At 38.8% G+C, this 23,150-nt stretch overlaps 3 protein-coding genes across 3 annotated transcripts; 1 reads left to right on the top strand and 2 right to left on the bottom strand.

Annotated features, from left to right (window-relative positions):
* The first annotated feature begins 1,863 nt into the window (after window positions 1-1,863).
* On the top strand, window positions 1,864-8,155 carry sephs1 (selenophosphate synthetase 1). The gene is made up of 10 exons (XM_053318792.1): window positions 1,864-1,918; window positions 3,331-3,453; window positions 3,551-3,647; window positions 4,520-4,623; window positions 4,796-4,903; window positions 5,493-5,647; window positions 5,759-5,849; window positions 5,965-6,064; window positions 6,354-6,566; window positions 6,775-8,155. Exons 2-10 carry the CDS (start codon window positions 3,358-3,360, stop codon window positions 6,987-6,989), a joined length of 1,179 nt encoding a protein of 392 aa, XP_053174767.1. The 5' UTR covers window positions 1,864-1,918; window positions 3,331-3,357; the 3' UTR covers window positions 6,990-8,155.
* A 183-nt stretch (window positions 8,156-8,338) lies between these two features.
* On the bottom strand, window positions 8,339-17,557 carry cpt1b (carnitine palmitoyltransferase 1B (muscle)). Its single transcript, XM_053319781.1, has 19 exons — window positions 17,543-17,557; window positions 14,762-14,914; window positions 14,454-14,593; window positions 14,061-14,232; window positions 13,866-13,967; window positions 12,674-12,811; window positions 12,511-12,588; window positions 12,171-12,278; window positions 11,902-11,986; window positions 11,350-11,545; window positions 11,056-11,241; window positions 10,848-10,953; window positions 10,646-10,762; window positions 10,378-10,542; window positions 10,113-10,247; window positions 9,455-9,607; window positions 9,208-9,321; window positions 8,979-9,071; window positions 8,339-8,866 (listed from the first exon to the last, which is right to left on the bottom strand). Exons 2-19 carry the CDS (start codon window positions 14,900-14,902, stop codon window positions 8,732-8,734), a joined length of 2,364 nt encoding a protein of 787 aa, XP_053175756.1. The 5' UTR covers window positions 14,903-14,914; window positions 17,543-17,557; the 3' UTR covers window positions 8,339-8,731.
* Window positions 17,558-18,320: 763 nt separating this feature from the next.
* On the bottom strand, window positions 18,321-20,947 carry LOC128359437 (kelch-like protein diablo). The gene is made up of 8 exons (XM_053319931.1): window positions 20,765-20,947; window positions 20,496-20,684; window positions 20,169-20,353; window positions 19,734-20,085; window positions 19,415-19,560; window positions 19,131-19,285; window positions 18,873-19,030; window positions 18,321-18,752 (listed from the first exon to the last, which is right to left on the bottom strand). The coding sequence occupies exons 1-8, from the start codon at window positions 20,945-20,947 to the stop codon at window positions 18,570-18,572; spliced, it is 1,551 nt and encodes a 516-aa protein (XP_053175906.1). The 3' UTR covers window positions 18,321-18,569.
* Window positions 20,948-23,150: the final 2,203 nt, after the last annotated feature.

Here is a 23,150-nt window from a genome sequence, read left to right as displayed (position 1 = left end):
GAAATTTGTAACCCTAAAGTAGCCAATGACAGACCACAAACACACATCAGAACTCCATCTTACTTTATCTTTCCATCAGCCCCCCTCTGAGCCCACAATGCATTTACCTCGCTCCACTTCACTGTCACAACACACACACACAAACTGCTGTTGCTGGCTCGCTCATTGGCTCGTTTGTCTTTGTCACGCTGTCGCAGTGACATTTGACATTCTCACGCAACTTCCCAAAATGTCAACTAATTATCTTCACACCATGCACCATCACCCCTCTTTCACCTCTCTATTTCACCCTTGCTGTCACAAAAGGATTTCTCTTTCTGTGGTCTCATTTTCCTTGAGGAAGGCTATAAGACCCATATGACATACATGTGAAAACATGATGTCCCTATGCATGCACACAAATGATTAGAGGCTTTTTTGATGGTGATATTACAAAACGTAATACCTTCTATTTTCTCTTATAGGCTGCACCTATAACAAGCCAGCAAATGTGGAAGGGACAGTAGTGAACATGACTGGCTGATTCAAGGGCTGCCACCATAGCCTTCCAACATATTTTACGTCTCTTACTTGATGCATTCTGCCACTTTAGATATTTCCTTTGCAGCTGTTAACTGATCTGTTTTGGATGTAAAGGGGAAAAACAAAACCAAGCGAGTGTGAAGGAAATGAACAAACAAACATTACACTTTGAAACAACCTTTTGATGAACTGTTGTGGAAGCAACAGGGATATGGACTTACTGTAATAGACACTGAATTCTGCAGTGGTTAGGAAAAGTCAGGTCATTTTCATATTCAGAAGTGAATTACTGTTTACATTATAGTCTATAATGCTTTAAAAGCAAACTCACATAGTTCTCATGTGTCATTACTATCAACTTCACAGATCTGAAATGAGGCAATCTGTACTTTAATGGAATAACATCCACATATTTTGCACAAATTATATTTTAAAGGAAAGTGTACATTGTGGATTGTGCCATTTGATTGGCCAGTAGCTCTCTCTTCAGTGGGTGTTTTGTGCAGTGCAGCATCTACCTTATTTCCAAACATTAGGCTTCATCCTAAAGTAAGTATATTTGATATATTCTATCAATTTTTTTCTGATGAAAAATAGGTTGATAGGCATCTGACTGAAAATATCAAAATATCCAGTATTCTGTCTAGTGTTTCTTTTCATGACTAAGCTCTTTAGGCAATGCATATCAGTGCTATTGTTCATGTTGTGATGGAAGTAAAGCAAAACTTTCTGCTCACTGTACATCAACAAATGTTAACATCATTAAATGTAGTTTCTTGACAATTTCGTTTTTGTGTTGTTTTTACTGTTAAGGTAAGAGCAGGCATGAGGCAGATAGAGTGGACACCTTGCTATATTTCCTTGATAAATAATATTAGACTCAATATTATTAAAACACTTTTACTTAAAAAATGTGTTGCAATATTAACACGATTATATCATGAGAGAAACTGTCACAAGCAGTTAATAAACCTAGGTATCTACATTTGCATCCAAGTAATGTCATGTTGCTGTAGCTGTAATTGGAGGGAAAACAGCAAATTAAAGGTACACTCCATTGTAGGGATTTTGTTGCCATACTTCACAGCTCGTTAAAGGGGATGTTAAAGCCGCCACTGTGCAGGCACAGGACCCTGTGACATCGCGTGAGTTTCCTCTTTGCATTATTAACTATATATTATTTTTATTCAGAGGAATCGCTATCGGACACATATCTTTATCCTAAAGCATTAAGTTCTCCATGATAATTTGGATGTATGTCCTCCCGTTACGACTGTAGAAATTAAAATTGTGTGACTTTCGTTCAGGCCTTCTCGGAGGACGCCCGGTTGTAGGCCCAGTGCATGCTGGTGGCGGCCCCGCTCTTGTGTCGGGATCCACCGCTAACGTGAAGCTGGTAAGGATAAACTGGTCAGAGCAATTAAAGGGGAAATGTTGCAAGAATATAACTCCGCTTTGGCCCTAAAATTATATATAGGGCAATTGTAAACACGTCTGATGTACCACAGCATTACAAACTTTGCACAAGTTGCATGTTGAACGTTGTTTTATTGAAATCGACTCTGATGTTGCACACATCGCATGGCGAGGGACAGCAAAGGGTTAATTTTTTCCGCCGCCGACATTTTTGTTCGGCGCTCTACTGCAACTTTTTTAACTTACATGTGTGCAAGGAGCTGCTGCGATGTGTCATAAATTGTCCATTAGCTCACATTCAGACCCCGGAGTGCACAGTGCGTGTGTTTTTATTTGTGTTACAGCTCGCAAACTCGGGCTCTCGGCTCTTTGTTGCCCAGAGCTGCTGATGCTCATCACCTCACGCATGGATCAGCGCCGGCTAACAAGGGCTAGCACGGAAACGAAAAATGCATCTACAGCAAAATAAACAACCAACATGAAAGATGTGTTTGGCGGGGCGTTTGTGTTAAAGTAGAGGCTGTAGCAGTTTTCAGTGTAGTGTACGTAGCACTGAATAAATAGTCTAACCCCTGGTCCTCATAATATTGTTAGCCAGTGCCTAAGGGTTGAATGAACTTGGCAGCAGTTTGTCTCTTGAACACTCCCACGGGGTTGTAACCTAGGACCCCCCACCCCCCAGTGACTTACAATTACGCTAACATAAAAAGTCCCTACAACAAATCGGGTTTTAAGTAACCATTGCCTCAGCTGGTATCTCTGTCAGTTGGTCAGATGTGTCACTTTTCCATATTAAAGCCATAGACTATAAGCGCGCCATTCATTTGATACAAACTTCAAACTAAAGCGTGCAGCAGCTCATTGAGAGGTTTCATGATGCCAGTGGTGGGTTTGTGCGTCAGAGAGAGATATTATTGCTGCTTTACAATTTTGGTAACAAGCATCGTTCATTTGTGTACACAGTAACTCCTACCAACACTTTGTCTTATTAAAGTGACAGAATTCATTAAATCTTGTGCGTACAAATGAAGATATCTATGAATTGCATGCTTGTATTCTAAATGCATACAGTGTCCTGGAGAGTTTCCTTAACACCTTACAACCAGTATACTCATACAGACTGTTAGAGTGTATATTAAAGTCTCATCTTGTTTGTGGCTGTAAATACAGTCTACCTAATATTATGTTTCCATAACATTGTCTGCTTCAAGCTTCTTAAATGTGAATTTTATAGATTAAATTATTAATTGAGAAAATATAAATTCATTGCAGCCCCATCATTAAGTGTTGACTCAACTCTGAGAAAGATCTAAGATTTTCTTTTAGGTCCTTGTCACATTTGGACAGTGTTTCTAATCTCCATGATTCCTCTGGTCTTTGTTGTGCTTCTAGTGGTGAGGACCCAGACTTTTTTCAGACATGTCTGTGAGGGAGTCCTTTAACCCCGAGAGCTATGAGCTGGACAAGAACTTCAGACTCACACGCTTTGCTGAGCTCAAGGGCACGGGCTGCAAGGTTGGCTCTCTTGAATTCATCATTGTCTTTGTATAACTATACAAACTGTTAAGCATTAGAGCTGATAAAATGTGTGAATTATTGTCTTCGGGCACAGGTGCCCCAAGAAGTTTTACAGAAGTTACTAGAAACCCTACAAGAGAACCACTATCAAGAGGATGAACAGTTCCTGGGAGCAGTTATGCCTCGATTAGGTAATTATAACCTTTTAAATAGTACCATATTTACAGATACAACAAGTTGCAAAGTGCTTAAGAGCTTCATCAAACAACAGTAACTTTCATAACCATAATAGGGAAAAAAAGCCGTCCTGCTGCCTGATGGAGGTTTGGGAGCAGTTGTCACAGCTGTCGTTTGTGACGTCACACTCCCTTTTAATGTTGTCAAATAACTAACTTAAAACAAACTCATCAGGAAAAATTAGCATTTGGACAAACACCAGTGTGATGAGAACAAGCTAAAATGACAGAAATCATCTTTGGGGAAATTTTTGACCTGTGCTTTTATTTTTTGCTTTTTATTTTGGCTAGCCCATAGCAAAGGGGCGGGATTTGTGACCCAAACTGCAGCCAGCAACCAGTGGGTGGTAGAGATATTTTGGGGAGCTGTCCATATTTATATACAGTCAGTGGTTATGATAGAGAAGTTTATTCTCTGCAATGGTTGAAACCAGTTTTCAGCGGGCATTGAAAAAATAGTTATGAAAGTGATGAAAATGAAAGTCATAGTTATGAAAGTGTGTATTATACATAAACCCCAAATTACCTAACAATGATAACTATTTCATGGTGGAGTCTTGCATGAATGGCACTAAGAAAAATACCAGGATACACAACTATTCTTTAAGTATTAAGTCAAATCTTGACCTCTGTTCTGAAATGAACAGCCTACCAGTGTAGACATACTGAAACAAGGTTAATTTCTTTTCATGTATCTAGTTATAGGCTGATATCCAAATTCTGTACAACCTGAAGCTTTCTGACTGCTCTTTTGCTAAGGTTTTGTTTGTTCAGTATGTCACACATGCACCAATGGAACCTAAATGTCTACAAAATTATTTTTGAAGGCATAGGCATGGACACCTGTGTGATCCCTCTCAGACATGGAGGCCTTTCACTTGTCCAGACAACAGATTATATCTATCCTATAGTGGATGACCCCTACATGATGGTATGAATCTCTTCTTTTATAATTGTTTACCGCAATATGGTCCTATTAATTACAAATACATTTGACAGATTAAAGGATGTTGCTGTTACATGTCTTTGTAGGCATTTTTAGGTCTGATGGCCTATGTTACATGCCAGCCCTTATTTAATTTTTAGCATTTGTGTTTTTATAGGGGAGAATTGCTTGTGCCAATGTTCTAAGTGACCTGTATGCCATGGGAGTGACAGAGTGTGACAACATGTTGATGCTTCTGGGAGTGAGCAACAAAATGTCAGAGAAGGTAAGAGTTGAGAGTTGATTCACTTTTAGGTCTTGCGTTAATGATATAACAAACTAGCCTGGGTAAACCCATGCTCTCTTTCCAGCGACATTCCACTTCGCTCAGAAAGTTAGCATGGCCACCAAGACAAAATTTTCGCCTGAGATAGGGAACCAATCAAAGAACGGAGAGGTGGGCTCAAGGCGATGACGACCGTAGAGCGACTCTGTTTACATCCAGCATGGTGGCCACGGAGGTGCAGCAACTGTTTGAAGCAGCAGTAGATTGTGTGCTAAATAAAGTGGAAGGCAAGTTCACTTTGAAAATAGAACAAAAACTTGCGCTGAATGATTTTTCCTTCATAAAAAAAGATGTGTTCACGCTGCTCCCTACAGGCTCTGAATACATAATCATGTATCGTTGATATGATTGGATGTAAGTTTGTCCAGTAGCGTACGGAAGCATTTGATCAACATTCGTTGATCCCGCCAAGATTCGTTGATTAGCCAGACTAATAACAACATAATACCACACACAATAAGGTTTTTTTTGTTGTCATGAATGATATCCTGTTGTGCTTTCTATTTCTGATTTTCCTGGGTCTTTACAGGAGAGAGACAAAGTCATGCCGCTGATCATTCAGGGTTTCAAAGATGCATCAGAAGAGGCAGGCACATCTGTAACGGGAGGACAGACAGTACTCAACCCCTGGGTGGTGATGGGGGGAGTTGCAACAACAGTCTGCCAGCCGAATGAATTTATCATGTAGGGATGAATTTCTAAAACATATTCCTTAGCTGTGTTCACAGCTGCTTCGGTAAGCATATCATTTTGTTGTAACACAAATAAAAACATGATGTGTTTGATATTCCTCAGGCCAGACAATGCAGTGCCAGGAGATGTGTTGGTTTTGACCAAGCCATTAGGGACACAAGTGGCTGTTGCAGTACATCAGTGGTTAGATATTGTAAGTTTGCCTCTTTACTCACTATTCATTTTGTCAAAAAATAACAAGAACACCTCTTGTTGTTTAGGATAACCAGCGATGTCACTGCTTCTTTATATTCTCTTTCATCTCTCAGCCTGAAAAGTGGAACAAGATCAAGTTGGTGGTAACCCAAGAAGATGTAGAACTTGCTTATCACGAAGCCATGATGAACATGGCTCGCCTCAACAGGACAGGTGAAAGTACTATGAATGTGTCCAATTAACTGATAGTTCATTCATAACTGTCAAGCACAATGTTTTTGTACTTACCTGGTTAACATCTAATATAAGCATGCTGAATACATGAAATACTGCTGCCTGCAGCTTGTGTAATTGAGCTCTATTGCACTCTCTGTTGCTAATTAATATTGTGAGGCTCAATGCCAAAGAAAACCCGGGCTAACTTAAAAACATTCAAAGATAATGTGCCATGTTTTCAAACACAACTCCAGAACTAAGTCTCTGTCTCTGTCTTCCCTTATAGCTGCCGGTCTCATGCACACCTTCAATGCTCACGCAGCCACCGATATCACAGGGTTTGGCATCCTTGGCCACGCTCAGACTTTGGCACGACAACAGCGGAGTGAAGTGTCATTTGTCATCCACAACCTCCCAGTGCTCGCCAAGATGGCTGCGGTGTCAAAGGCCTGTGGGAATATGTTTGGACTCATGCACGGCACCTGCCCTGAAACATCAGGTATGTGTGTGTGTATGCATGGGTCTATTTTCGTCTAAGTAACCTCCCATACCATTATTTATTTTAAGCTATATTAATTTACAGCACATATAATATTTTTTTAGAGAACAGCATGCTTGTAAGGCTGTGCACTCCCCAACATCATCACACATTAAAAAAAGAATTTATGGTCATTGTGCCTTACCACATATCATTTTTTTATTTACAGGGGGCTTGCTTATCTGTCTGCCTCGGGAGCAGGCTGCCCGCTTCTGTGCAGAGATCAAATCCCCAAAATATGGTGAGGGCCACCAAGCATGGATCATTGGGATTGTAGAGAAGGGAAATCGTACTGCTCGCATCATAGACAAACCACGGATCATAGAGGTGGCACCACAAGCTGCCACCCAGAATGTCAACCCAACTCCTGGTGCAACTTCTTAATCCTCTTTACCTGCATCATAGACCGGAACCACAAAAGCTCTGCTGAGTGATTTTAGACACATAAACTACAAAACCATCCTAGAGTGTTGAAATACAGTATATACACAGAATAGTATGTACACAGAAAAGACTGGGTTGGCGTGTATCTAGGTGAACAGCCCCACACAGTGGCCCAGGCGGCATGTCATCACCCAGTGGACTCAACCTACAATATGCCCATGAAAAAAAATTGGTAAGAAACAGTGCATAATTCAAATCCATTTGCCTTTCGTGTCTGTTGTATTTTGTTATGTTAAGTGTGTTCACTTCTGGTAAGAGGCCGATGAAGACAATAATCTGATACTGTTGATTCATTTTGAATCTTAGGAAGTCTGGTGTCTGTTGCCTCTTGGGCTCTTAAAATTGCTCTCATCCAGCAAGCGGGCTGTGTGATGGTTGTTTTTGTTTGTTCACTTTGTACAGTTATAAAGCCTAGTTTTAGTTCATTGCTGTAACTGATGCCTTGAAAGAAACTGAGTGTGACCCGAATGGTTTGTTTTTTTATTACTTTGACTTTTTGTATTGTCCCCACCTAAACTAATAAATGTTCAAATAGAAGATGGTTTGTTCTTGCCCGCTATTAAGGAGCTGCACTCATCTGAATGAGCTAAATCTAATGTGACATTATCTGCTTACATCATAAAAGTGCAGATTGATTGTTTTTTTTTACTGAAACAATAGATGCACATTGATCTGAAGTCATAGATGAATCATGAGTAGAAATCTGCATACGCCTCAGGAACCTTTTGCCATCTGAGTTCCCAATAGATTATCATATTTAGGGTATTATGATGTATAGAAATTGAATTATATGACTTGTGCAGCTGTTCAAAAAAAAAGAAGCAGTCTGGGTTGTTTGCCAAGAAGTACTCAGTGAGTTTGTTCCCTTGTTGCCTTTGTTTAAAATCTGGTGCATTTAGTTTTGCTAACTCAGTGTTGCGAGAAGTTTTCTGGGAGCAATCTGACTTACTGTAATGAAGCTTGCAGCTGATTTTAAGTCCAGATCTTTTTTGTTTGTCCTAATAGCGAGGATGAATCTCGACGGCCTCTGTAAATATTCATATGGAAATTAGGAACAAGATATAACCTCCACACCACCTCTTAAAATAAAATTCTCTTAAAATAGATTGGTTTTGTGTGTCCATTTTTTGTGTATTTATAGGGTTAATAAAATGTTACAATTACAATTACCAGAATTTCTATTGATTTGTATGTCTACTATTAATATATTGCCCAAAGATAATGATGGTAATGTGTATGTAATGAGTGCAAAGTTGTTTTATTTTTTTATCAAGCCTTAGAGCAACAGCAAATTCATAAGTTACATTGGTTCTCAAACAGTGAATTCTTCAGGCAGATATATATATTTACAAGTTTCATATTCACAAACTGACAAAATTTAAACATCCCATCATTATAGATTACATCGTTCCCTCTGCACCAAAACAAAGTACAATATAAATAGAAATAAGTTAGAGGAGTAACAATTCCTTGTGTTTGACAGAGTGGAATGACGTGTTCCTATAATGTGACCCACCAGGAAAACACAAAAATCATAATTGCATCTGTCACCGGCAAATAATTTGACAAACCATCTATACATCTGTTGAATGTTGTTTTCCTTATACAAATGAAGCACAACAAAGACAGACTCACTAGTTGTACGGTATGTGTGCTAAATTCAGTATATCTCACAGTCTCTGTTATATGTGCTTTTTCCCATTTTCCAGCTGCATATGCTTCACATGCTCAGCTGTCTTCTTATCGTTTTCAGGCTTGAAAAGTGCTTGGATATCAATCATGGCCTTCTGAATGTTCTGACCAAACCGACACGAATCCTTAATGTGACAAAGAGAGGGAATAATGAGAGATAGACATACTGAAAGAATGCTGAGTTTTGAAAGATGGCATAAAAGGTACAAAGATGATTATAATATGCATGGTTCTTACTGTGTCAGGGCAGGAGAACTTGCAGGAGATGTGGAATGTGACGAGGTTTTCCCCTACAATAATATATGACACACCATAACCATCATCAGCCACCTAGGGGTAGATAAGAGATTCTGTTATGTCACTGAATAAAGCCCCTGCAGATAACAAAATGGTTAATAAATAACAGGGTGAAATGCGACAACTGTTCATCTTATGCATATCTCCAAAATACAATGATTGAACTCACTGGGCCAAATCCACCACCTGCACCCACATATTTGGGGAACTTGTTGATGTCAACTAAGTTGAGCTGCTGCTGAGGAGTCTGGCTGGTGGACAACTTCCATGGCTCTGAAAGTACCTAGAAGCAAGGACATTTAATGTTGTAATGGAAAAGGGAGAATTACAAAGGAGAAAGTTGGTGATAGGTTAAAAAAATCGGAATCAGAAGAACAGACAATGATGGTGAAATGATCGATGATCATGGCTCTAACCTGTTTAAGAAATGGGGAGTCAAGACCAAGATATTTGGACATTATGTAGAGACAGAAGAGGTGACGGTCGATACCAGAACCAGTCATGGCCAGGCGGTACATGTTTTGATGCTTATCTGCTGCCTTTCGAAACAGGGCAAGTCTCTGAGTTTTCTGATCACAAAGATATAAGAAAGAACAAACATATACTCAATGTATATATGCTTTTTCTCATGACAAAACTGCATCCAGACCTATACATACTGTACCTATGACATTCACCTGATATCAATGACCATATTTGTGTTATGTTAACCTGTCAATTTAATCCTGCCAGAATATCAGTTGGTTCAGGGTCCATGTCACTGAATTGTCTCCACTGTAGGTCTTGGTGACCAAGTCCTAAGCAGCACAGTGTGCCCTCTGACAGTGTGACCACTGACAATGACTTTTTATAGGTATTGAGTTTCTAACAGACATTGTGAAACTGATATCACAAATATTTGACATCAAATATGTACAAAACTGGGATTATTGACTCCACTCTCTCCTCAATCCTTGATTCCACTACTACAACTGCTCAGACACAAAAAACTTTATTTACTGAAGATCTGTAGTTTCATGTTGTTTTATCCTGATTTTCTAAAAGGGTTTTTTTGTCTTTGTGTGTTCTGCTTACCGTTGCACCTGCGTCCTCCATGGCTCTGACAAATGCAACAGCCTCAGGGGTGCAGGAACGTACTGTCTCTGTCCGACCATCTTTGAACATACGAGTCATTGATGACTCGTATGTCAGGCAGAACACTCCCTGATCCTATGAAACAGATGGATTAAGATCATTTAGTGAAGGCGGATGATGCAATGAAATATTCACAAGACAACAGTGAGCAGCACTGCCAGTAATGTGATTCCACTGACAAGCCAGAGGATTACTGGAATCCTACCCTGAACTGTGCCAACTGCAGGGCCAGCTGAATAAAGGCATCGGGGCTTGTCCTGCACTTCTTGATCAGGCCTTTTCCAAAGTCTGCAAACACATAGCCATGGAAGTCCACATCATCAGCTGTCTGTTTGGCTGATAGGTATGAAGTCTCAATGACTTCTTGGCACTGAGAGAAGGGAGAACAGAAAGATACCTTGGTTAGTTTTGTGATGGCATCACAGTTATTAAGTTAAAATCAAACAGGTCAATGGTGTTAGGCTCAACTGTACCTCCTTTGGAATCTGCCACTGTAGTCGAGTGGGATGAGGCAGGCCCTTGTTCACATCTCCTTTGCAGTGTCCCTCCTCTGTGTAGCCCAGATGAAAGCAGTCTGTTGCAAGGACATACTACACAGACAGAAAATTACAGCTGAAAAATCCTGCAAACTTTGAATCATTGCTTTAACAAACAATGTCAGTAGGGATTTTATACCTCCCACATATGTCCTACAATTGGTGCATCAGCCCAAGAATGTTCAACATTTACACCCATTTTTCCATTTGGATAAGAAATCAGGGTAAAAGACTTGTCAAACCACCTGCAAGAAAAGCAAGAACAATGTTTTTATTTTTTTAATACAGGAAACCAGTAACTAAAAGTCAAGCCAGTACCACACTCAATGGCTGACATCGCTGCTTACCTGTCGTAACATTTTCCATGAAGCAGGGACTTGGCATAACCGTCAAGCGAATTGGTCTTTGCAGGGTCATAACCCTGTGGTTCCTCATCTAGTGCCAGGAAGAAGGCAGCTGACTCAATGGCATCCAGGGACACTTTGTTCACTCCCTGGCTGAAATATTTAATCCGAGCCCGTGCCCATGGGATTCTAAAAGAGAATGCCAGATACAATTTTATTATTAGGTCTTTTGTGTCTATATATGAATATATCTAAGTGGATATCTCTTATGCATGTGTGTCTTTATACAGTATATACCTGTTTCCTGCAGTCAGGGCAGCTAATTTCAGTTCTCCGGGTTGTGGTTCCGATGTGTCATTGAGGATCCTTTGAAATTGTGTCTCAAGTTCACTGGGTAAGAGGTGGCGCCCTCCAGTGTACAACCACAATTGGAAGAATCGGCCTTTGTGATAGACGACCAGGTGCTTACGGTCAGTCAGGTGCTGCACAAAATCTGCACAGAACAAGGGTCAACAAGAAAAATAAAATAAATGATTGTGTGAACAAAGGACAGAATGAGAGGGAAAGAGCAGAAAGCTCAGCTGCTATACTGAATCCTAAGTGCTTTCAATGCAGTTGTAAGATAATAAATCAACAGTTACACAAACAGACCAGGGCATTTTTGACCATACCTCAATTAGGTATGTAGTAACAGCTCATGGAACACATGCACTGTGACACTACTGATGACAGGTGTGGTCAAAATAGCTGGAAGGTTTAAACCCAAGACCCAAGGAGATGTGGACCCTATGAGATGAAGTATTGATTAAGCCCTTAAACTCTAAACAACAAACCTGAACAGTTACTTACCTGTTTCAATGCCAGGGATACGGGTGGTGTTAAACATCCTCTCCATCTGATTGGAGCACATAGGAACAGTCCCCACAGCCCTCAGCTGAGGAGACAAATGAAGATGAAGACTGAATGAAAAAGTTATCTTTGAGTTTAAACATGTGGGAAAGGAAAAGGAAAATGTACTGCGGATGATTTTACAATGTGTAAATTACAACCTAATGGGGTGGTGAAGGTTAAAATAAAAGAGTAGTAGTAAGAGTGGTAGTGGTAGTGACAAGTATTACCGGTGCATGTTCACCGCGCTCCAGTTTGCGTCTGTACTGCAGCATTGCATGGACCACATTTCCTGCTCGTGCAGCCTGTCGATGTGTTGGGGTCATGTACAAGAGGTCCTTCACATAAAGAAAACACAACATGTTTCTTTTAAATATTATTTTTGTTAGTGGAATTTGGAAAAGTGAGATTTCAAGAATGAAAGGAATGTTTTGATTTGTAATTCTCATTATAATGTGTCTTATATACCTTTACCACTCCTCACTTCATAATTTCTATATTGCTATATTTAAAAACGTACAATACTCATCCACCATTATAACAAGCTGATTTAGTCATAGTTTATCTTACCATTATATAGAAGTTACTGTTGACCATGATAGGGCTCCTGCCCTTGAGGTAGATGTACTCCTCCCACCAGTCACTTACCTAGAAAATATAGCAGTTTATTACATAACATGACACATCTGAATTTGAGCCCCAATGTTATATCAATACTTCAAATTCTACTCACATAATTTGTTGCCCACCAGGATTTTAGGATTAAATATCTCTGGAGCTGGGCTGCCTTGGTATTTTTAAAGTCACTGGCCAAAATTTCCATTTGCTTGTACTTTTCACTGTCCAGCAGAGGATGTACTGATTCAAGGTACTGTAGGAAAAACATGGTGTGTGTTGTCAGGACAAAGAGAGCAGTGTTGTGAAAGAACACAGCAGCTAAGACACACATTCACATGCTTAATGGAAAGAAAAAATTGATATACCTGAAAAACATCCATACACTGCAGCTAAAGCTATTGTATTGATTTTTAAGAGGAGAAGGGCAAAGCAGGAGCGGAGCTAGGGTGTGGCTCCAGGGGATGCAGCCTCAAATGTTTTCTCAAAAGCCCTGAATCTATTCAACTTTTATCAAAAAGTCATTTTTTTTAATTAATAGCCAATTATTGTGATTTTTTCTTTCCATTATATTTGTGTATGATTATATTGTATTTTAATAACTGTACAGGACTTTGGTTCAACTGAGGTTGTTTTTAAATGTGCTTTATAAACAGAAAGACATTTCAGTTGAGGTAGAGTTACTGAGTGAAATGTAATTAAAAATAATGTAATATTTTTTTTTGTTTTCTTTTTTATTTAATGCCTTAAATCATTAGCCCCAGATCTTGCCAACTCATAGATCTGCTCCTGGGGCACAGACTGTATTTAACTTGCAGAGGTTGCAGAAATGGAGCTTGAACAGCAGGTGGTAGTATATTAAAATCACTGTGCACTGTGTAACATTAGTAGAGTCATTGTATGGGATACCAAGCTACATGTATTGTATCACTAGTTAGGATTGGCTTCATAGGTTACAAATGGTTAGACATTTGTTATTAGTAATGATAAAGTGTTTGTTTAGATAGAATATGCATTATGACATGTAAATGGATTTGCTATGGGTTTGTGGTCAGTATATAGAACTGTAATTAGTAACTGACATATACTTTCAGAAAATACTTGTCTGCCATCTATCAGTCTTGCTGCCTAACTCAATTATGGTGATTTTTTTTTGGATCAATCAAAGTTCATAAGTAACTTCTCAATGTGCCCTAGATGAGAACCCTCTTTCATACCGTGTCAAAACCACAGCTGTATTTAGTAAGTATTAATTTCAGTAAACTCTTACGTTTCTGGCCATTAGGGGTCAATAATGTATTTTTACACACCCTCTGAATTGTTTCATCCACGCTGGGCACAGGGAGTCTGGGTAAGGAGGCCTGGAAGCTGTAAAGCAGCGGTCTGCGCCCAGAGAACATCTTCACTAGGCTCTGGGAACAAAGAAACAATTTCTGATTAACATAAAGGCCATTCAGTGGGTTACAGATTTAAACAGTGAATAAACAACAGAAAAGCAGACATACCAACCACACTTTGGTGGACGAGCTCATTTTTCCATGGGATTCAAATATCCAGCCATGGTAGGACAGTAGACCTTTCAGAGTGTATCTCAAGAGATAAATGAGGAACAACCACAGTCCAGTTGCAAACAGGATGGCACTCAGCACTGCTCGGGTCTGGACTGACATACAGTCTCTGCTCAGAAAAGGCACAACACTGCCCTTGTTACACTGTGACTCATAAAGTTAAAGGTGAAATCAAACAGAAACCATATGTGCAGTTAAAAAGGCACATTCTCAAAGTAATCTGCTGACATAAATGACAAGTTCATCTAAAGCTCCAGAAAAATATCTCAAAACTGAACCACAACAATCATTGACAAGACAATACTGTCTGCAGGGGACTTGCTCACTAACCTGTATAGCAGATTTTCCTTGATGACATCAATCATTCCTAGAGAGGGGTCTACGCGGATATACAAGGTACTCATCATTGCAATCACAACAATCAGCCAACTAGACGGACTAGCAGGGTAGACTCCAGTCAATACACCGTTCTGTGAATGAAAAATAACAACACACCAAGATTAATCTCCCTTATCTATATTCATAATGTGACAATAAATACCATTGTATATAATAATCTTAAATATACTCCTATGCTTATTTAATGACTCAAATTGTACAACATTAAAAACCACAGCTAGAAGTGTTGGCTATTGTACCTTGAATTGTATGGCTCGCTTCCTCCATGCTGTCACCCCTGACAGGTAGATGTTTTTGATGACCTCTTGACTTAGTTTAAGGTCAACACCATCTGGGCGCACGGTGAACTGGAAGCCCACCGCCTGATGCGCCTCAGCCATCTCTGAATATTACTGCAAATGACAGTGAAGGGAAGATTTTTGACTCATCACATTTCAGAGTAGAAAACAGCACTGTAATAACAATAATCTAAAAATGTCAGTGGAAGTTGTGGGTGTTGTTAAAAGCTTGGTTGTTTTATTTATATTTGAAATATAATACAAATACAAATAATATAATAGAATACAAATATAAATAAGATTTCATTGGGCAGACAGACAACTGTTTTCCCTATTCACAATTTGCAATGTCATTAATGTAATTCAATACTGAATGAAAGAATGACCTTCATTTATTAGGATGCAGCTGAACATGCTTTACAATTCAGTATTAAACACAAAACACCAAACTCATTTTCCCCTTCTGAATGTGTATGGTTGAAAATGAGAAAGTGTTACTATCTATAAACACACAGTTACACATTCATTAAATAGAAATGAGAGAAATTCAAAGAGAGTAGGAGAGAGACTGTAGCCAGTTATATGCTATACTAAAAAGATAGCTTTTGAAACAGAGTGTTCCCATATTTGGGGGGCATTGTGGCTAAAAGCAGCATCCCAAAAGATTTTAGTGGTGACCTTGGAAACAGTTAAAAGAGTGGCTGTGGAGGATCTTAGGGGACATGGATGATTAGAAAATAATACAGAGCCTATGATGTAAAAGGGGGCAAGGCCATTTAATGCCTTAAAAACTAAGAGAAAGACTTTGAAATCACTTCTAAAAGACACAGGAGGCTAGTGTAGGTGATGATATGATGTATCATTGTTTTTTGTTAAAACACTGGCAGGTTTACTTGAATAGTCTGTAGTTTTGCAATGGCTGCTTTTGGTAGGCCAGTATATAGAGCATTGCAGTAATCAAGACAGAAAAAACAAAAGCATGAAGACACTTTTCAGCATCTTTCTGGCTCAGTAGATGTCTTATCTTCACTATATTGCAAAAATCATAAAAGTTAGTTTTGGTCAACGAATTTGAGGTCAGAATCTAAATATATGTTTCGGAAGTTCTTGCTCATCCATTCATTAATGGCTGATAAACACTTAGTTAGATTTGGTCATTATTTGGGTCATCTGGCCTCAGGGACATGCCATGTTGACAGATTATTGATCCCAGTGGCAGCACATAAATTGAAAACAGTAAAGGTCCCAGGACAATGCCTTGAGCAAAACCATAATCAATGTTTGCTGTTTCCAATATGTGTTCCCTAATTCTGATGTGGAATTTCCTTCAATTGTTGATGCCATTTTTTTTGTCACCTCTGACTGCTGTGTGTCATAAAATCTCTATGTATGTATGTATGTATGTATGTATGTATGTATGCATGTATGATTTGATACGTTTAAAGATAGAACATTCTTATTCTATTATCTATTATAAAGTTGCTCAGAAAAATTCATCGGAATAGAGCCGCACTAGAATCCACTTTCAAAGAAGAAGCAGAAGAAGAAGAAGAAGAAGAAGAAGAAGTAGAAGAATTTTCTTCCAGGCTCAGCTTTAAATTTCATGACATACATGTCAATTACCATTGAATGTTAACAAGAGACATTAGTTAATGGTTACTTAATGCTTATTATTGCATTCTTCTGAATTCTTCTCACCGTATTAATTAATGTTGATGGAATCTTTGTAAACTAGTAGCTATTAACTAATGTATAAATGAAAAAATAAAAAACAGTGAACATGAACACCATTAGTAAATGATTACCAGACACATTGGCCAACTGTTAATTAACTATTAGTTAATGCTTAATACTGTATAAACTAATGTTAATTAATGTAACCTTATTGTAAAGTGTCCCCAGTATTATATTCACTGTTATTCATTCACTGATTTACAATTACCATGCCAACAATGTAAGTGACTTAGAGGTTTATAATTATTTACTGAATCTAATATTCATTTTCATATATGCATGCATTTCCCAATAAGTGATAAACTAAATAAATAATAAAAATACACTGCACTGTTCATCTGTAGTGTTAGGTCATAATGTGATATGGGATACACAGATGTCAGCATGAAAAAATAGAAATGTACTATAAAGTTTAGTCATTGTCTTTTAGATGCAATGGCCTTATCAATCATATTTGTGTTCATGGAGTTCACAAACCACTCCATGTAATGGCCAGGGTGACAGGTCTAGGATTTCTTTTTCCATGTCATATGACTGAACAGTCACCAAGTGGGACAAAGTTCATTGGCCAGATATAGCAGTGCACCGGCTGAGCATGTACACAGACCTCAGATGGGCATGAAAATGTAAACACAACCAACAAATGAGATCTTAGCTCTTTGCTATTACAAAATACTGTGAGAATATGTTGGACAAGTAAGTCAGCATTCATTATTTCTTTACACCTTTTCAAAAAACCTTTAAAAGTGCTAATATCTATTGTTTAGCACTTTGTCATGGAACTTCCTCATAATGACTTTAATATGATCTTTACAACAAGTTTAACTACTAATGTTTTTTTGTTGGTTTTTTTTTAGCATTTTGACCCTATTTTGTCATAATCTGATGCAATTAAATCATAAAGTTTTAAGAAACAAACATAATAACAAGGAATAGAAAAATCCTGCAGCCAACACACAATGCAGATATTGATAATAATTACAAATAAGAGACAGAGCCATACGTTACCTTTTTCAGACCAGAGTCAGTATAATCCACTCAAGCCGAGGAAGGTTGTGACTTTGGTTTTTGTCAGTGAGGCTGTAAAATTCCTCGGAGCTCAGGCTTGTGTGCTCTGTGTGACTCCAGTGCCCTTGAAGTGGCTTTACTCAGGTAGTGAGATCAGAGCTGTCGTCCCCTGTGCTTTCCAACCCCCCCTCCTTCCCCCCTTCACCAGCAACACAACACACTCTCTCTCCCTCTCTCTCTCTAACTGTCTCTTCCTCTCTCACCCATGACATGCTTCTTTTTGTAACAAGACACCAAACATAGACAGAGCCTAACCTCATGTGCTGTGAGGTCTCTGCTATGTAACCTATCTGCTGCAGTTCCAGTGTTATGGTGGAACTGAAAGCAACCTGACATTTCCTTTTTATTAACTGAGCTTGCAAGCAGCATTCCACCATGAAAATAATAAATTAAAAATATATAACAATGTGATAAGAATGACAGCAGACAACTCTGTGTATGTAGTTAATAATTAGTAATTATCTGCAGATTTTAGTGTCATGCCTTTGATTTGATAAAAGTCTAAAAAAGGGACCTAATGGGGTTTATAAAGAGAGGAGAGAAAACCCAAAGAAAAAGGAGTGCACCACTTTCTGTATATGTTGGCTTAATGGTGTGATGTTTTTTGAAACTGTTTCGGTTATATCAACAAAATCATCAGATCCAGCAATGACACAAGAAGGAGAAATGTATTTTATTAAACAACATTAACATTAATCAAGTAATAAACAAAGCTGGTGCAGCAGTTGTGGCTCTCTGATTAGGTCTTTACCTTCAGGCTAGCCTATAACCTTTAATAACTAGGTCGTTAATATTCAGGTATACAGATCATAGTCTGTGCTTAGAGACTAATATTAAACTTAAGCACTGGATAACCATGGGGAGAATATAAGAGAGATATGCACAAAAGATGACAATTGACGTATGGTCTTTTGGCCACAAAAACAATCACTCCAAAAACATGTACATCATAGCTCAAATTGTAACATCAGAAGTACAGATAAAAGATAGCCTCATAGCAGATGGAGATGGGTAGAGGAGGAAGGACTCTGAGGTCAAGAGATTGAAGATTCATCTTTGCAACAGTGTTGTGCTGTATACTTGGCATCAGGACCTGGTCATCTACAATTGTCCCCTGTCCTGCAAATGCCACTTTCTCAGCTCTGTGCACCTGGAGAAAAAAGAATGCACTTCAGATACACAGTATATAACTCAAATGTCTCTAAATCTGAGGGAGTAGTGATAGCTTTTACATTAACAACCTCAGTCTGTTCTCATCATAGGTTCTTACCTGTCCCCATTTCTGTGATTGCACACAAAATGATGTCACCACATTATCTGAGTTGTTCCCACCAAACACAAGCAGCCTATCAGTGGCACCCAGGAAGTAAAGAGTTGAGAGGTCTGCATCAGCTCTGGTGAGGGTGGGAAGCAGTTCAGACCACATGTCTAAAGGGCAGAGAGAATGTAGGAGGACTAGTTTTCACATCTAGATGAGATTGTTTGGAAATATCCTTTTATCAAACAGGGCTGTGCTGCTCTGCTTTACCTTGCCTTGTATTGTACTGCAGCAGCAGCTTCTCTCCAGTCCTCTGGATGTTCCCCAACACATAGAGATAGTTCCTGAGGCTAGTGGCAAGGGGCACATCATGGGACATGGACATAGTGAACTGGAAGTCAGTGAGTGGCAATGAGGAGACAAACCTAAGGAAAAGATCATATTGAATGACTAATACACTAACAATCAAGGTAATGATATCTTCAGAGGTGAAAAAATCCATTAGAAAACAAAACCAAAAACAGCTGTCCCACACAGACAAAGAGGACACAAACCTCCATGTATCCTCCCATGGATCATAGCGTTCTACAGCTGTATAGAGAGCTGTTCTGGAGTCTGGAGTCACCAGGGAGTCCAAGTACCAGCCTCCCACAGCATAAATACAGCCTTCACAGGCCACAGCACTGAAATGCCTTCTGTGCTGTGAATTCAACAGATGGTGACAGTTTTCATCAGTATTATAAATGATTATAAATGATTGAAGAAGTCCAGACAAGATTTTTTTTAAATTTCGAGTAAGACGAACACGTCTGTCACAAAATTGATTCACAAACTTGAATGATGAATGATGATTACTTGATTGAGCCAGTTTACCTTAATCAGAGGGGCTGTGGCGACCCATGTATTAGTGAATGGATTGTACCTAAAGGAAGCTAGTTTGAACTCCCATCCTCTCCTCACACGATGCCTGTAGCCTCCTATGATGTACAGGTAATTAAACAGGACCACTGCAGTGAAACACCACTTATCAGCCCTGAAAGGAAGCTCTGTAACTGGATGCCAATATCCATTTTCCTCTGATCCTTCCAGAGTGAAGATATGTCGAGCACATTCTGTTTCTGGGTCATTCCAAGTTGTCAGGTTCTCTTTCCTAAGACTGCAAAGATGTCCGTCACCTTGTGTCCTCAGGATGACAAGTTCCTCCTTCACCTCATCATTAAGATTCCTAGGGCATGAATCTGTTTTATTGATGAGAGAGGAACATGAAGCCAAATTATGTTATTTGGCTAACAATTCATTCATTCATACCTGATGATGTGAGGCAGCTCCAACAGATTTCTACTCAGATAGGTGAAAACTGTCATCTTCAGCTCGGTGCAGCAGATCTCCTGAGCCAGACTCAGGTAGGACAAACAGTTATCGGGCCTGAGTTCGTCTCCTAGGATGGACAGACACTTTGAGAGGAATGCCTCAGCCAAGAGATAGCTGCTGACCTCCAGAGACACAAAGAGACAATACAAAGCATGGTAAATTGGTTTTAAAGTGAATCACAACATTGCATTTGCAAATTAAAGCATGCAATTCCCTAAAAGGAGAAATACATATGAAATACATTGAAATATTAAGTCTTTATACCTTGATATGTGAGCCCAACTCCTCCTGAGGGACTTTAAACCTATTGTAGAAGGAAAACTCGAGGAGATTGTAGAAGATGGAGGATGACACATGGTCCAGGTAGATGAGGCTCTCTGTGGTCTCTCTCATTCTGGACTGGGACAAGGCTCGAAAGTACTCGCTGCACTCTGAAAGTCTTCCAAGGTCCACCTTAAAAAAATAATTATTAAACCAAGTTTGCTATGGCCTCCAGGTAGTTTCTGAATAACATAAACTGAGGTTGAACTTACATGGAATGCACATGAGCTGGTTTGGACTGTAACCATAGTCTCTCCTCCATCTGCAAGGTTATATGTGCGGAGTGCCTCGCTGGTTTTCCAGTTCTCTGAGTCTGTTTGACATGATCCTCCACTTGTTATACCTGGGGATGCTGTCCAACTATTAACTCTTGAGAAAGCTCCACAAAGTCTCATGAGACCATATTCTAGCCATATACGTATCCACTCAAGGAGTTGCCTGAAAGAATGCCTGAAAGAATTCATCTGACAGAAAGTGGTGTTAGGATCCAGGTTTAGTTTTATTACTGTTTGTTCCAGATGTTGTTTAAAGATTTCTAAAAAAAAAATAAAAATTTCTATAGATGCAAAAAAGTGCAATTCTTGCGCAACGAGTGATCCATTCATACATTTAGAAAGACTGTAAATTCTCTACTCAAGGCAAGAGCGGCTCCCTGAACAAAAAATTCCATAAATTCCAAACAGCTACAGCAATGGAAAATACAGGAATAGAGGACAGAACGGTCAGTTTAGTTCTTGTACCACCAGCTTGTCTTCTTTTCCTTGTCTCAGCTCTCACAGTAACATGCTCTTTGACAACATAAACATTGAAACAGCTGAGAGGCATGATTTAAGATCACATACCAATAGAGAAAGCATGTTATATATTATAAAAAAATCTAAATCTTCAATGTCAGGAATTCCTTTTTGTTCTGCAAAATATCCAGTCGATTCATAAGTTTCCCTCTATCTCAGAGCAGTGTAGTTCTTTTGGGCTGATCTATTCTCGGCACATGGAGGTGGGACAACAGTCACCCCTCAGGGACGAAACATGGCCTTCTCCACTCTGCTCCAAACGTCATCATGGGGCACTCAAGTTACTTTGCAGTTAGGTGACAGTAACTTTATGTGTCATGAAATATATCAGTTTATTAAAATATCCTTCAAGATTTAGGAAGATTTAGACAGACACTTGGACACTGGACAAAAGGACATTGGCAAAGGTTCTAAGCACTTAAGTTTATTAGCTTTAAATTATATTTTAGTAGTGCAAAGAGAGACCAAAACAAAATAGAGAATGGTACAATAATATTTAACAATGATTCTAAAATGGAGCAACACTGCTTTAAAAATATCTACAGGTATTCAATGAGGCACAGTTAAGTTTGTAGCATCTTCTCATGAGTAAACTGATGCAGCTAAGTGTAAAACAAGAATACTGACACATTAATGAATGGCAGTGCGTTTGTTGAAATATACTACTCTAAATAAATAGAAGAGTAAAAGGGACCTACAACAATGGGAAATGAAAAGCAAAACCACATATGTTCAACTTATGCTGAAAAGGAAAGAAAATAGTTGTGTGACTTTATTCCAACACATTCAATTGTTGGATTTTTTGCAATGTGCCAGATGGGCATTTTAGTTAACCTAATACAATATTTATAAATATCAGATGTTTACATATTTCAAGTTATGATTCTTGGAAAAAAGAACAGAAACAGAAAAAAGGCCTGAAAAACATATCAGAATAACTTCAACATGGTTAAAACTCACATTTAAATGGTGACCAAAGCAGTATTACTGGCTTAAAAAAGTACTCCACCAATTTCAGATTGCCTTTCTATAACATTATCATAATCAATGCGGTAGAACCAGATATATTGTCTTTTTTATTCCACACATTCCTCTTTCTTGTCAAAACTGGATACCTACAGTACTAACAATGCAACTCGACCACCAGCGCTTCAGGCAAATAATTGGGTGTGTTATGCTAGTAGTGGCTACATAGCCTCGAGCCACTAGCCTTAAACAGAGAGGAGTAGTGGGCTACAGAAGTCTGCTAACCATTAAGTAATTTTCAGATTTCACACAGATGCCTCTAGAGCCACAAAAGGCTTCATACAACTCTTTTCACATTTGCGATTCCCTTTTAAATGCCCTAAACTTTGTAACTGTTCTGATAATTCAATAAACGTTTTGTTCAGTACAATGACACCATATAGAATAACCCTTGGGTTATTATTTACTGAAATAAGGTAATCATATAATCTAACTTTACTGAACTTTAACAATAGTTGGCGGGGAGTATTTTTTGCATGCTCTTCAGTAAAACTACCTGCAACATATGAGACAAGATACCTCTACAATCAGCCCTTATGCCATCTATACACCAAACAGACTGAACGTCAGAGGAGAGAAGTGAGGTAGAATGACTAGAAACACTAAAGCAAAGAGCTATATAAAAGGTTTCCACACTGAATTCTATATCATTAGATTAGTAAACCAAAATGAGTCTTACAGTAAGATGAATACATTGACATTAAAAAAACATTAATTCTCTGGCAACCAGCACAGGCCATGACTGACCCATGACATGCAGAGAGACCAACTGAAGAAC

The sequence above is a fragment of the Scomber japonicus genome, chromosome 5 (genome assembly GCF_027409825.1).
Source record: "Scomber japonicus isolate fScoJap1 chromosome 5, fScoJap1.pri, whole genome shotgun sequence".
Lineage (NCBI taxonomy): Eukaryota > Metazoa > Chordata > Actinopteri > Scombriformes > Scombridae > Scomber > Scomber japonicus.
The sequence above is the reverse complement of the archived record's forward strand: the minus strand, read 5'-3'. Positions and strand labels throughout refer to the sequence as shown.

Coding starts and splice junctions, on each gene's coding strand:
- sephs1 (XM_053318792.1), top strand. CDS start 3,358: ATGTCTGTGAGGGAGTCCTTTAACCCCGAGAGCTATGAGCTGGACAAG. Junction 4,624..4,795: donor TGGATGACCCCTACATGATG/GTATGAATCTCT, acceptor GTGTTTTTATAG/GGGAGAATTGCTTGTGCCAA. Junction 6,065..6,353: donor GGCTCGCCTCAACAGGACAG/GTGAAAGTACTA, acceptor CTTCCCTTATAG/CTGCCGGTCTCATGCACACC.
- cpt1b (XM_053319781.1), bottom strand. CDS start 14,902: ATGGCTGAGGCGCATCAGGCGGTGGGCTTCCAGTTCACCGTGCGCCCA. Junction 13,968..14,060: donor CGTCCACCAAAGTGTGGTTG/GTATGTCTGCTT, acceptor CTTTGTTCCCAG/AGCCTAGTGAAGATGTTCTC. Junction 10,763..10,847: donor TTGTAGGACATATGTGGGAG/GTATAAAATCCC, acceptor CTGTCTGTGTAG/TATGTCCTTGCAACAGACTG.
- LOC128359437 (XM_053319931.1), bottom strand. CDS start 20,947: ATGAGACTTTGTGGAGCTTTCTCAAGAGTTAATAGTTGGACAGCATCC. Junction 20,354..20,495: donor AGTTGGGCTCACATATCAAG/GTATAAAGACTT, acceptor GTGTCTCTGGAG/GTCAGCAGCTATCTCTTGGC. Junction 19,031..19,130: donor GCAGTACAATACAAGGCAAG/GTAAAGCAGAGC, acceptor TCTGCCCTTTAG/ACATGTGGTCTGAACTGCTT.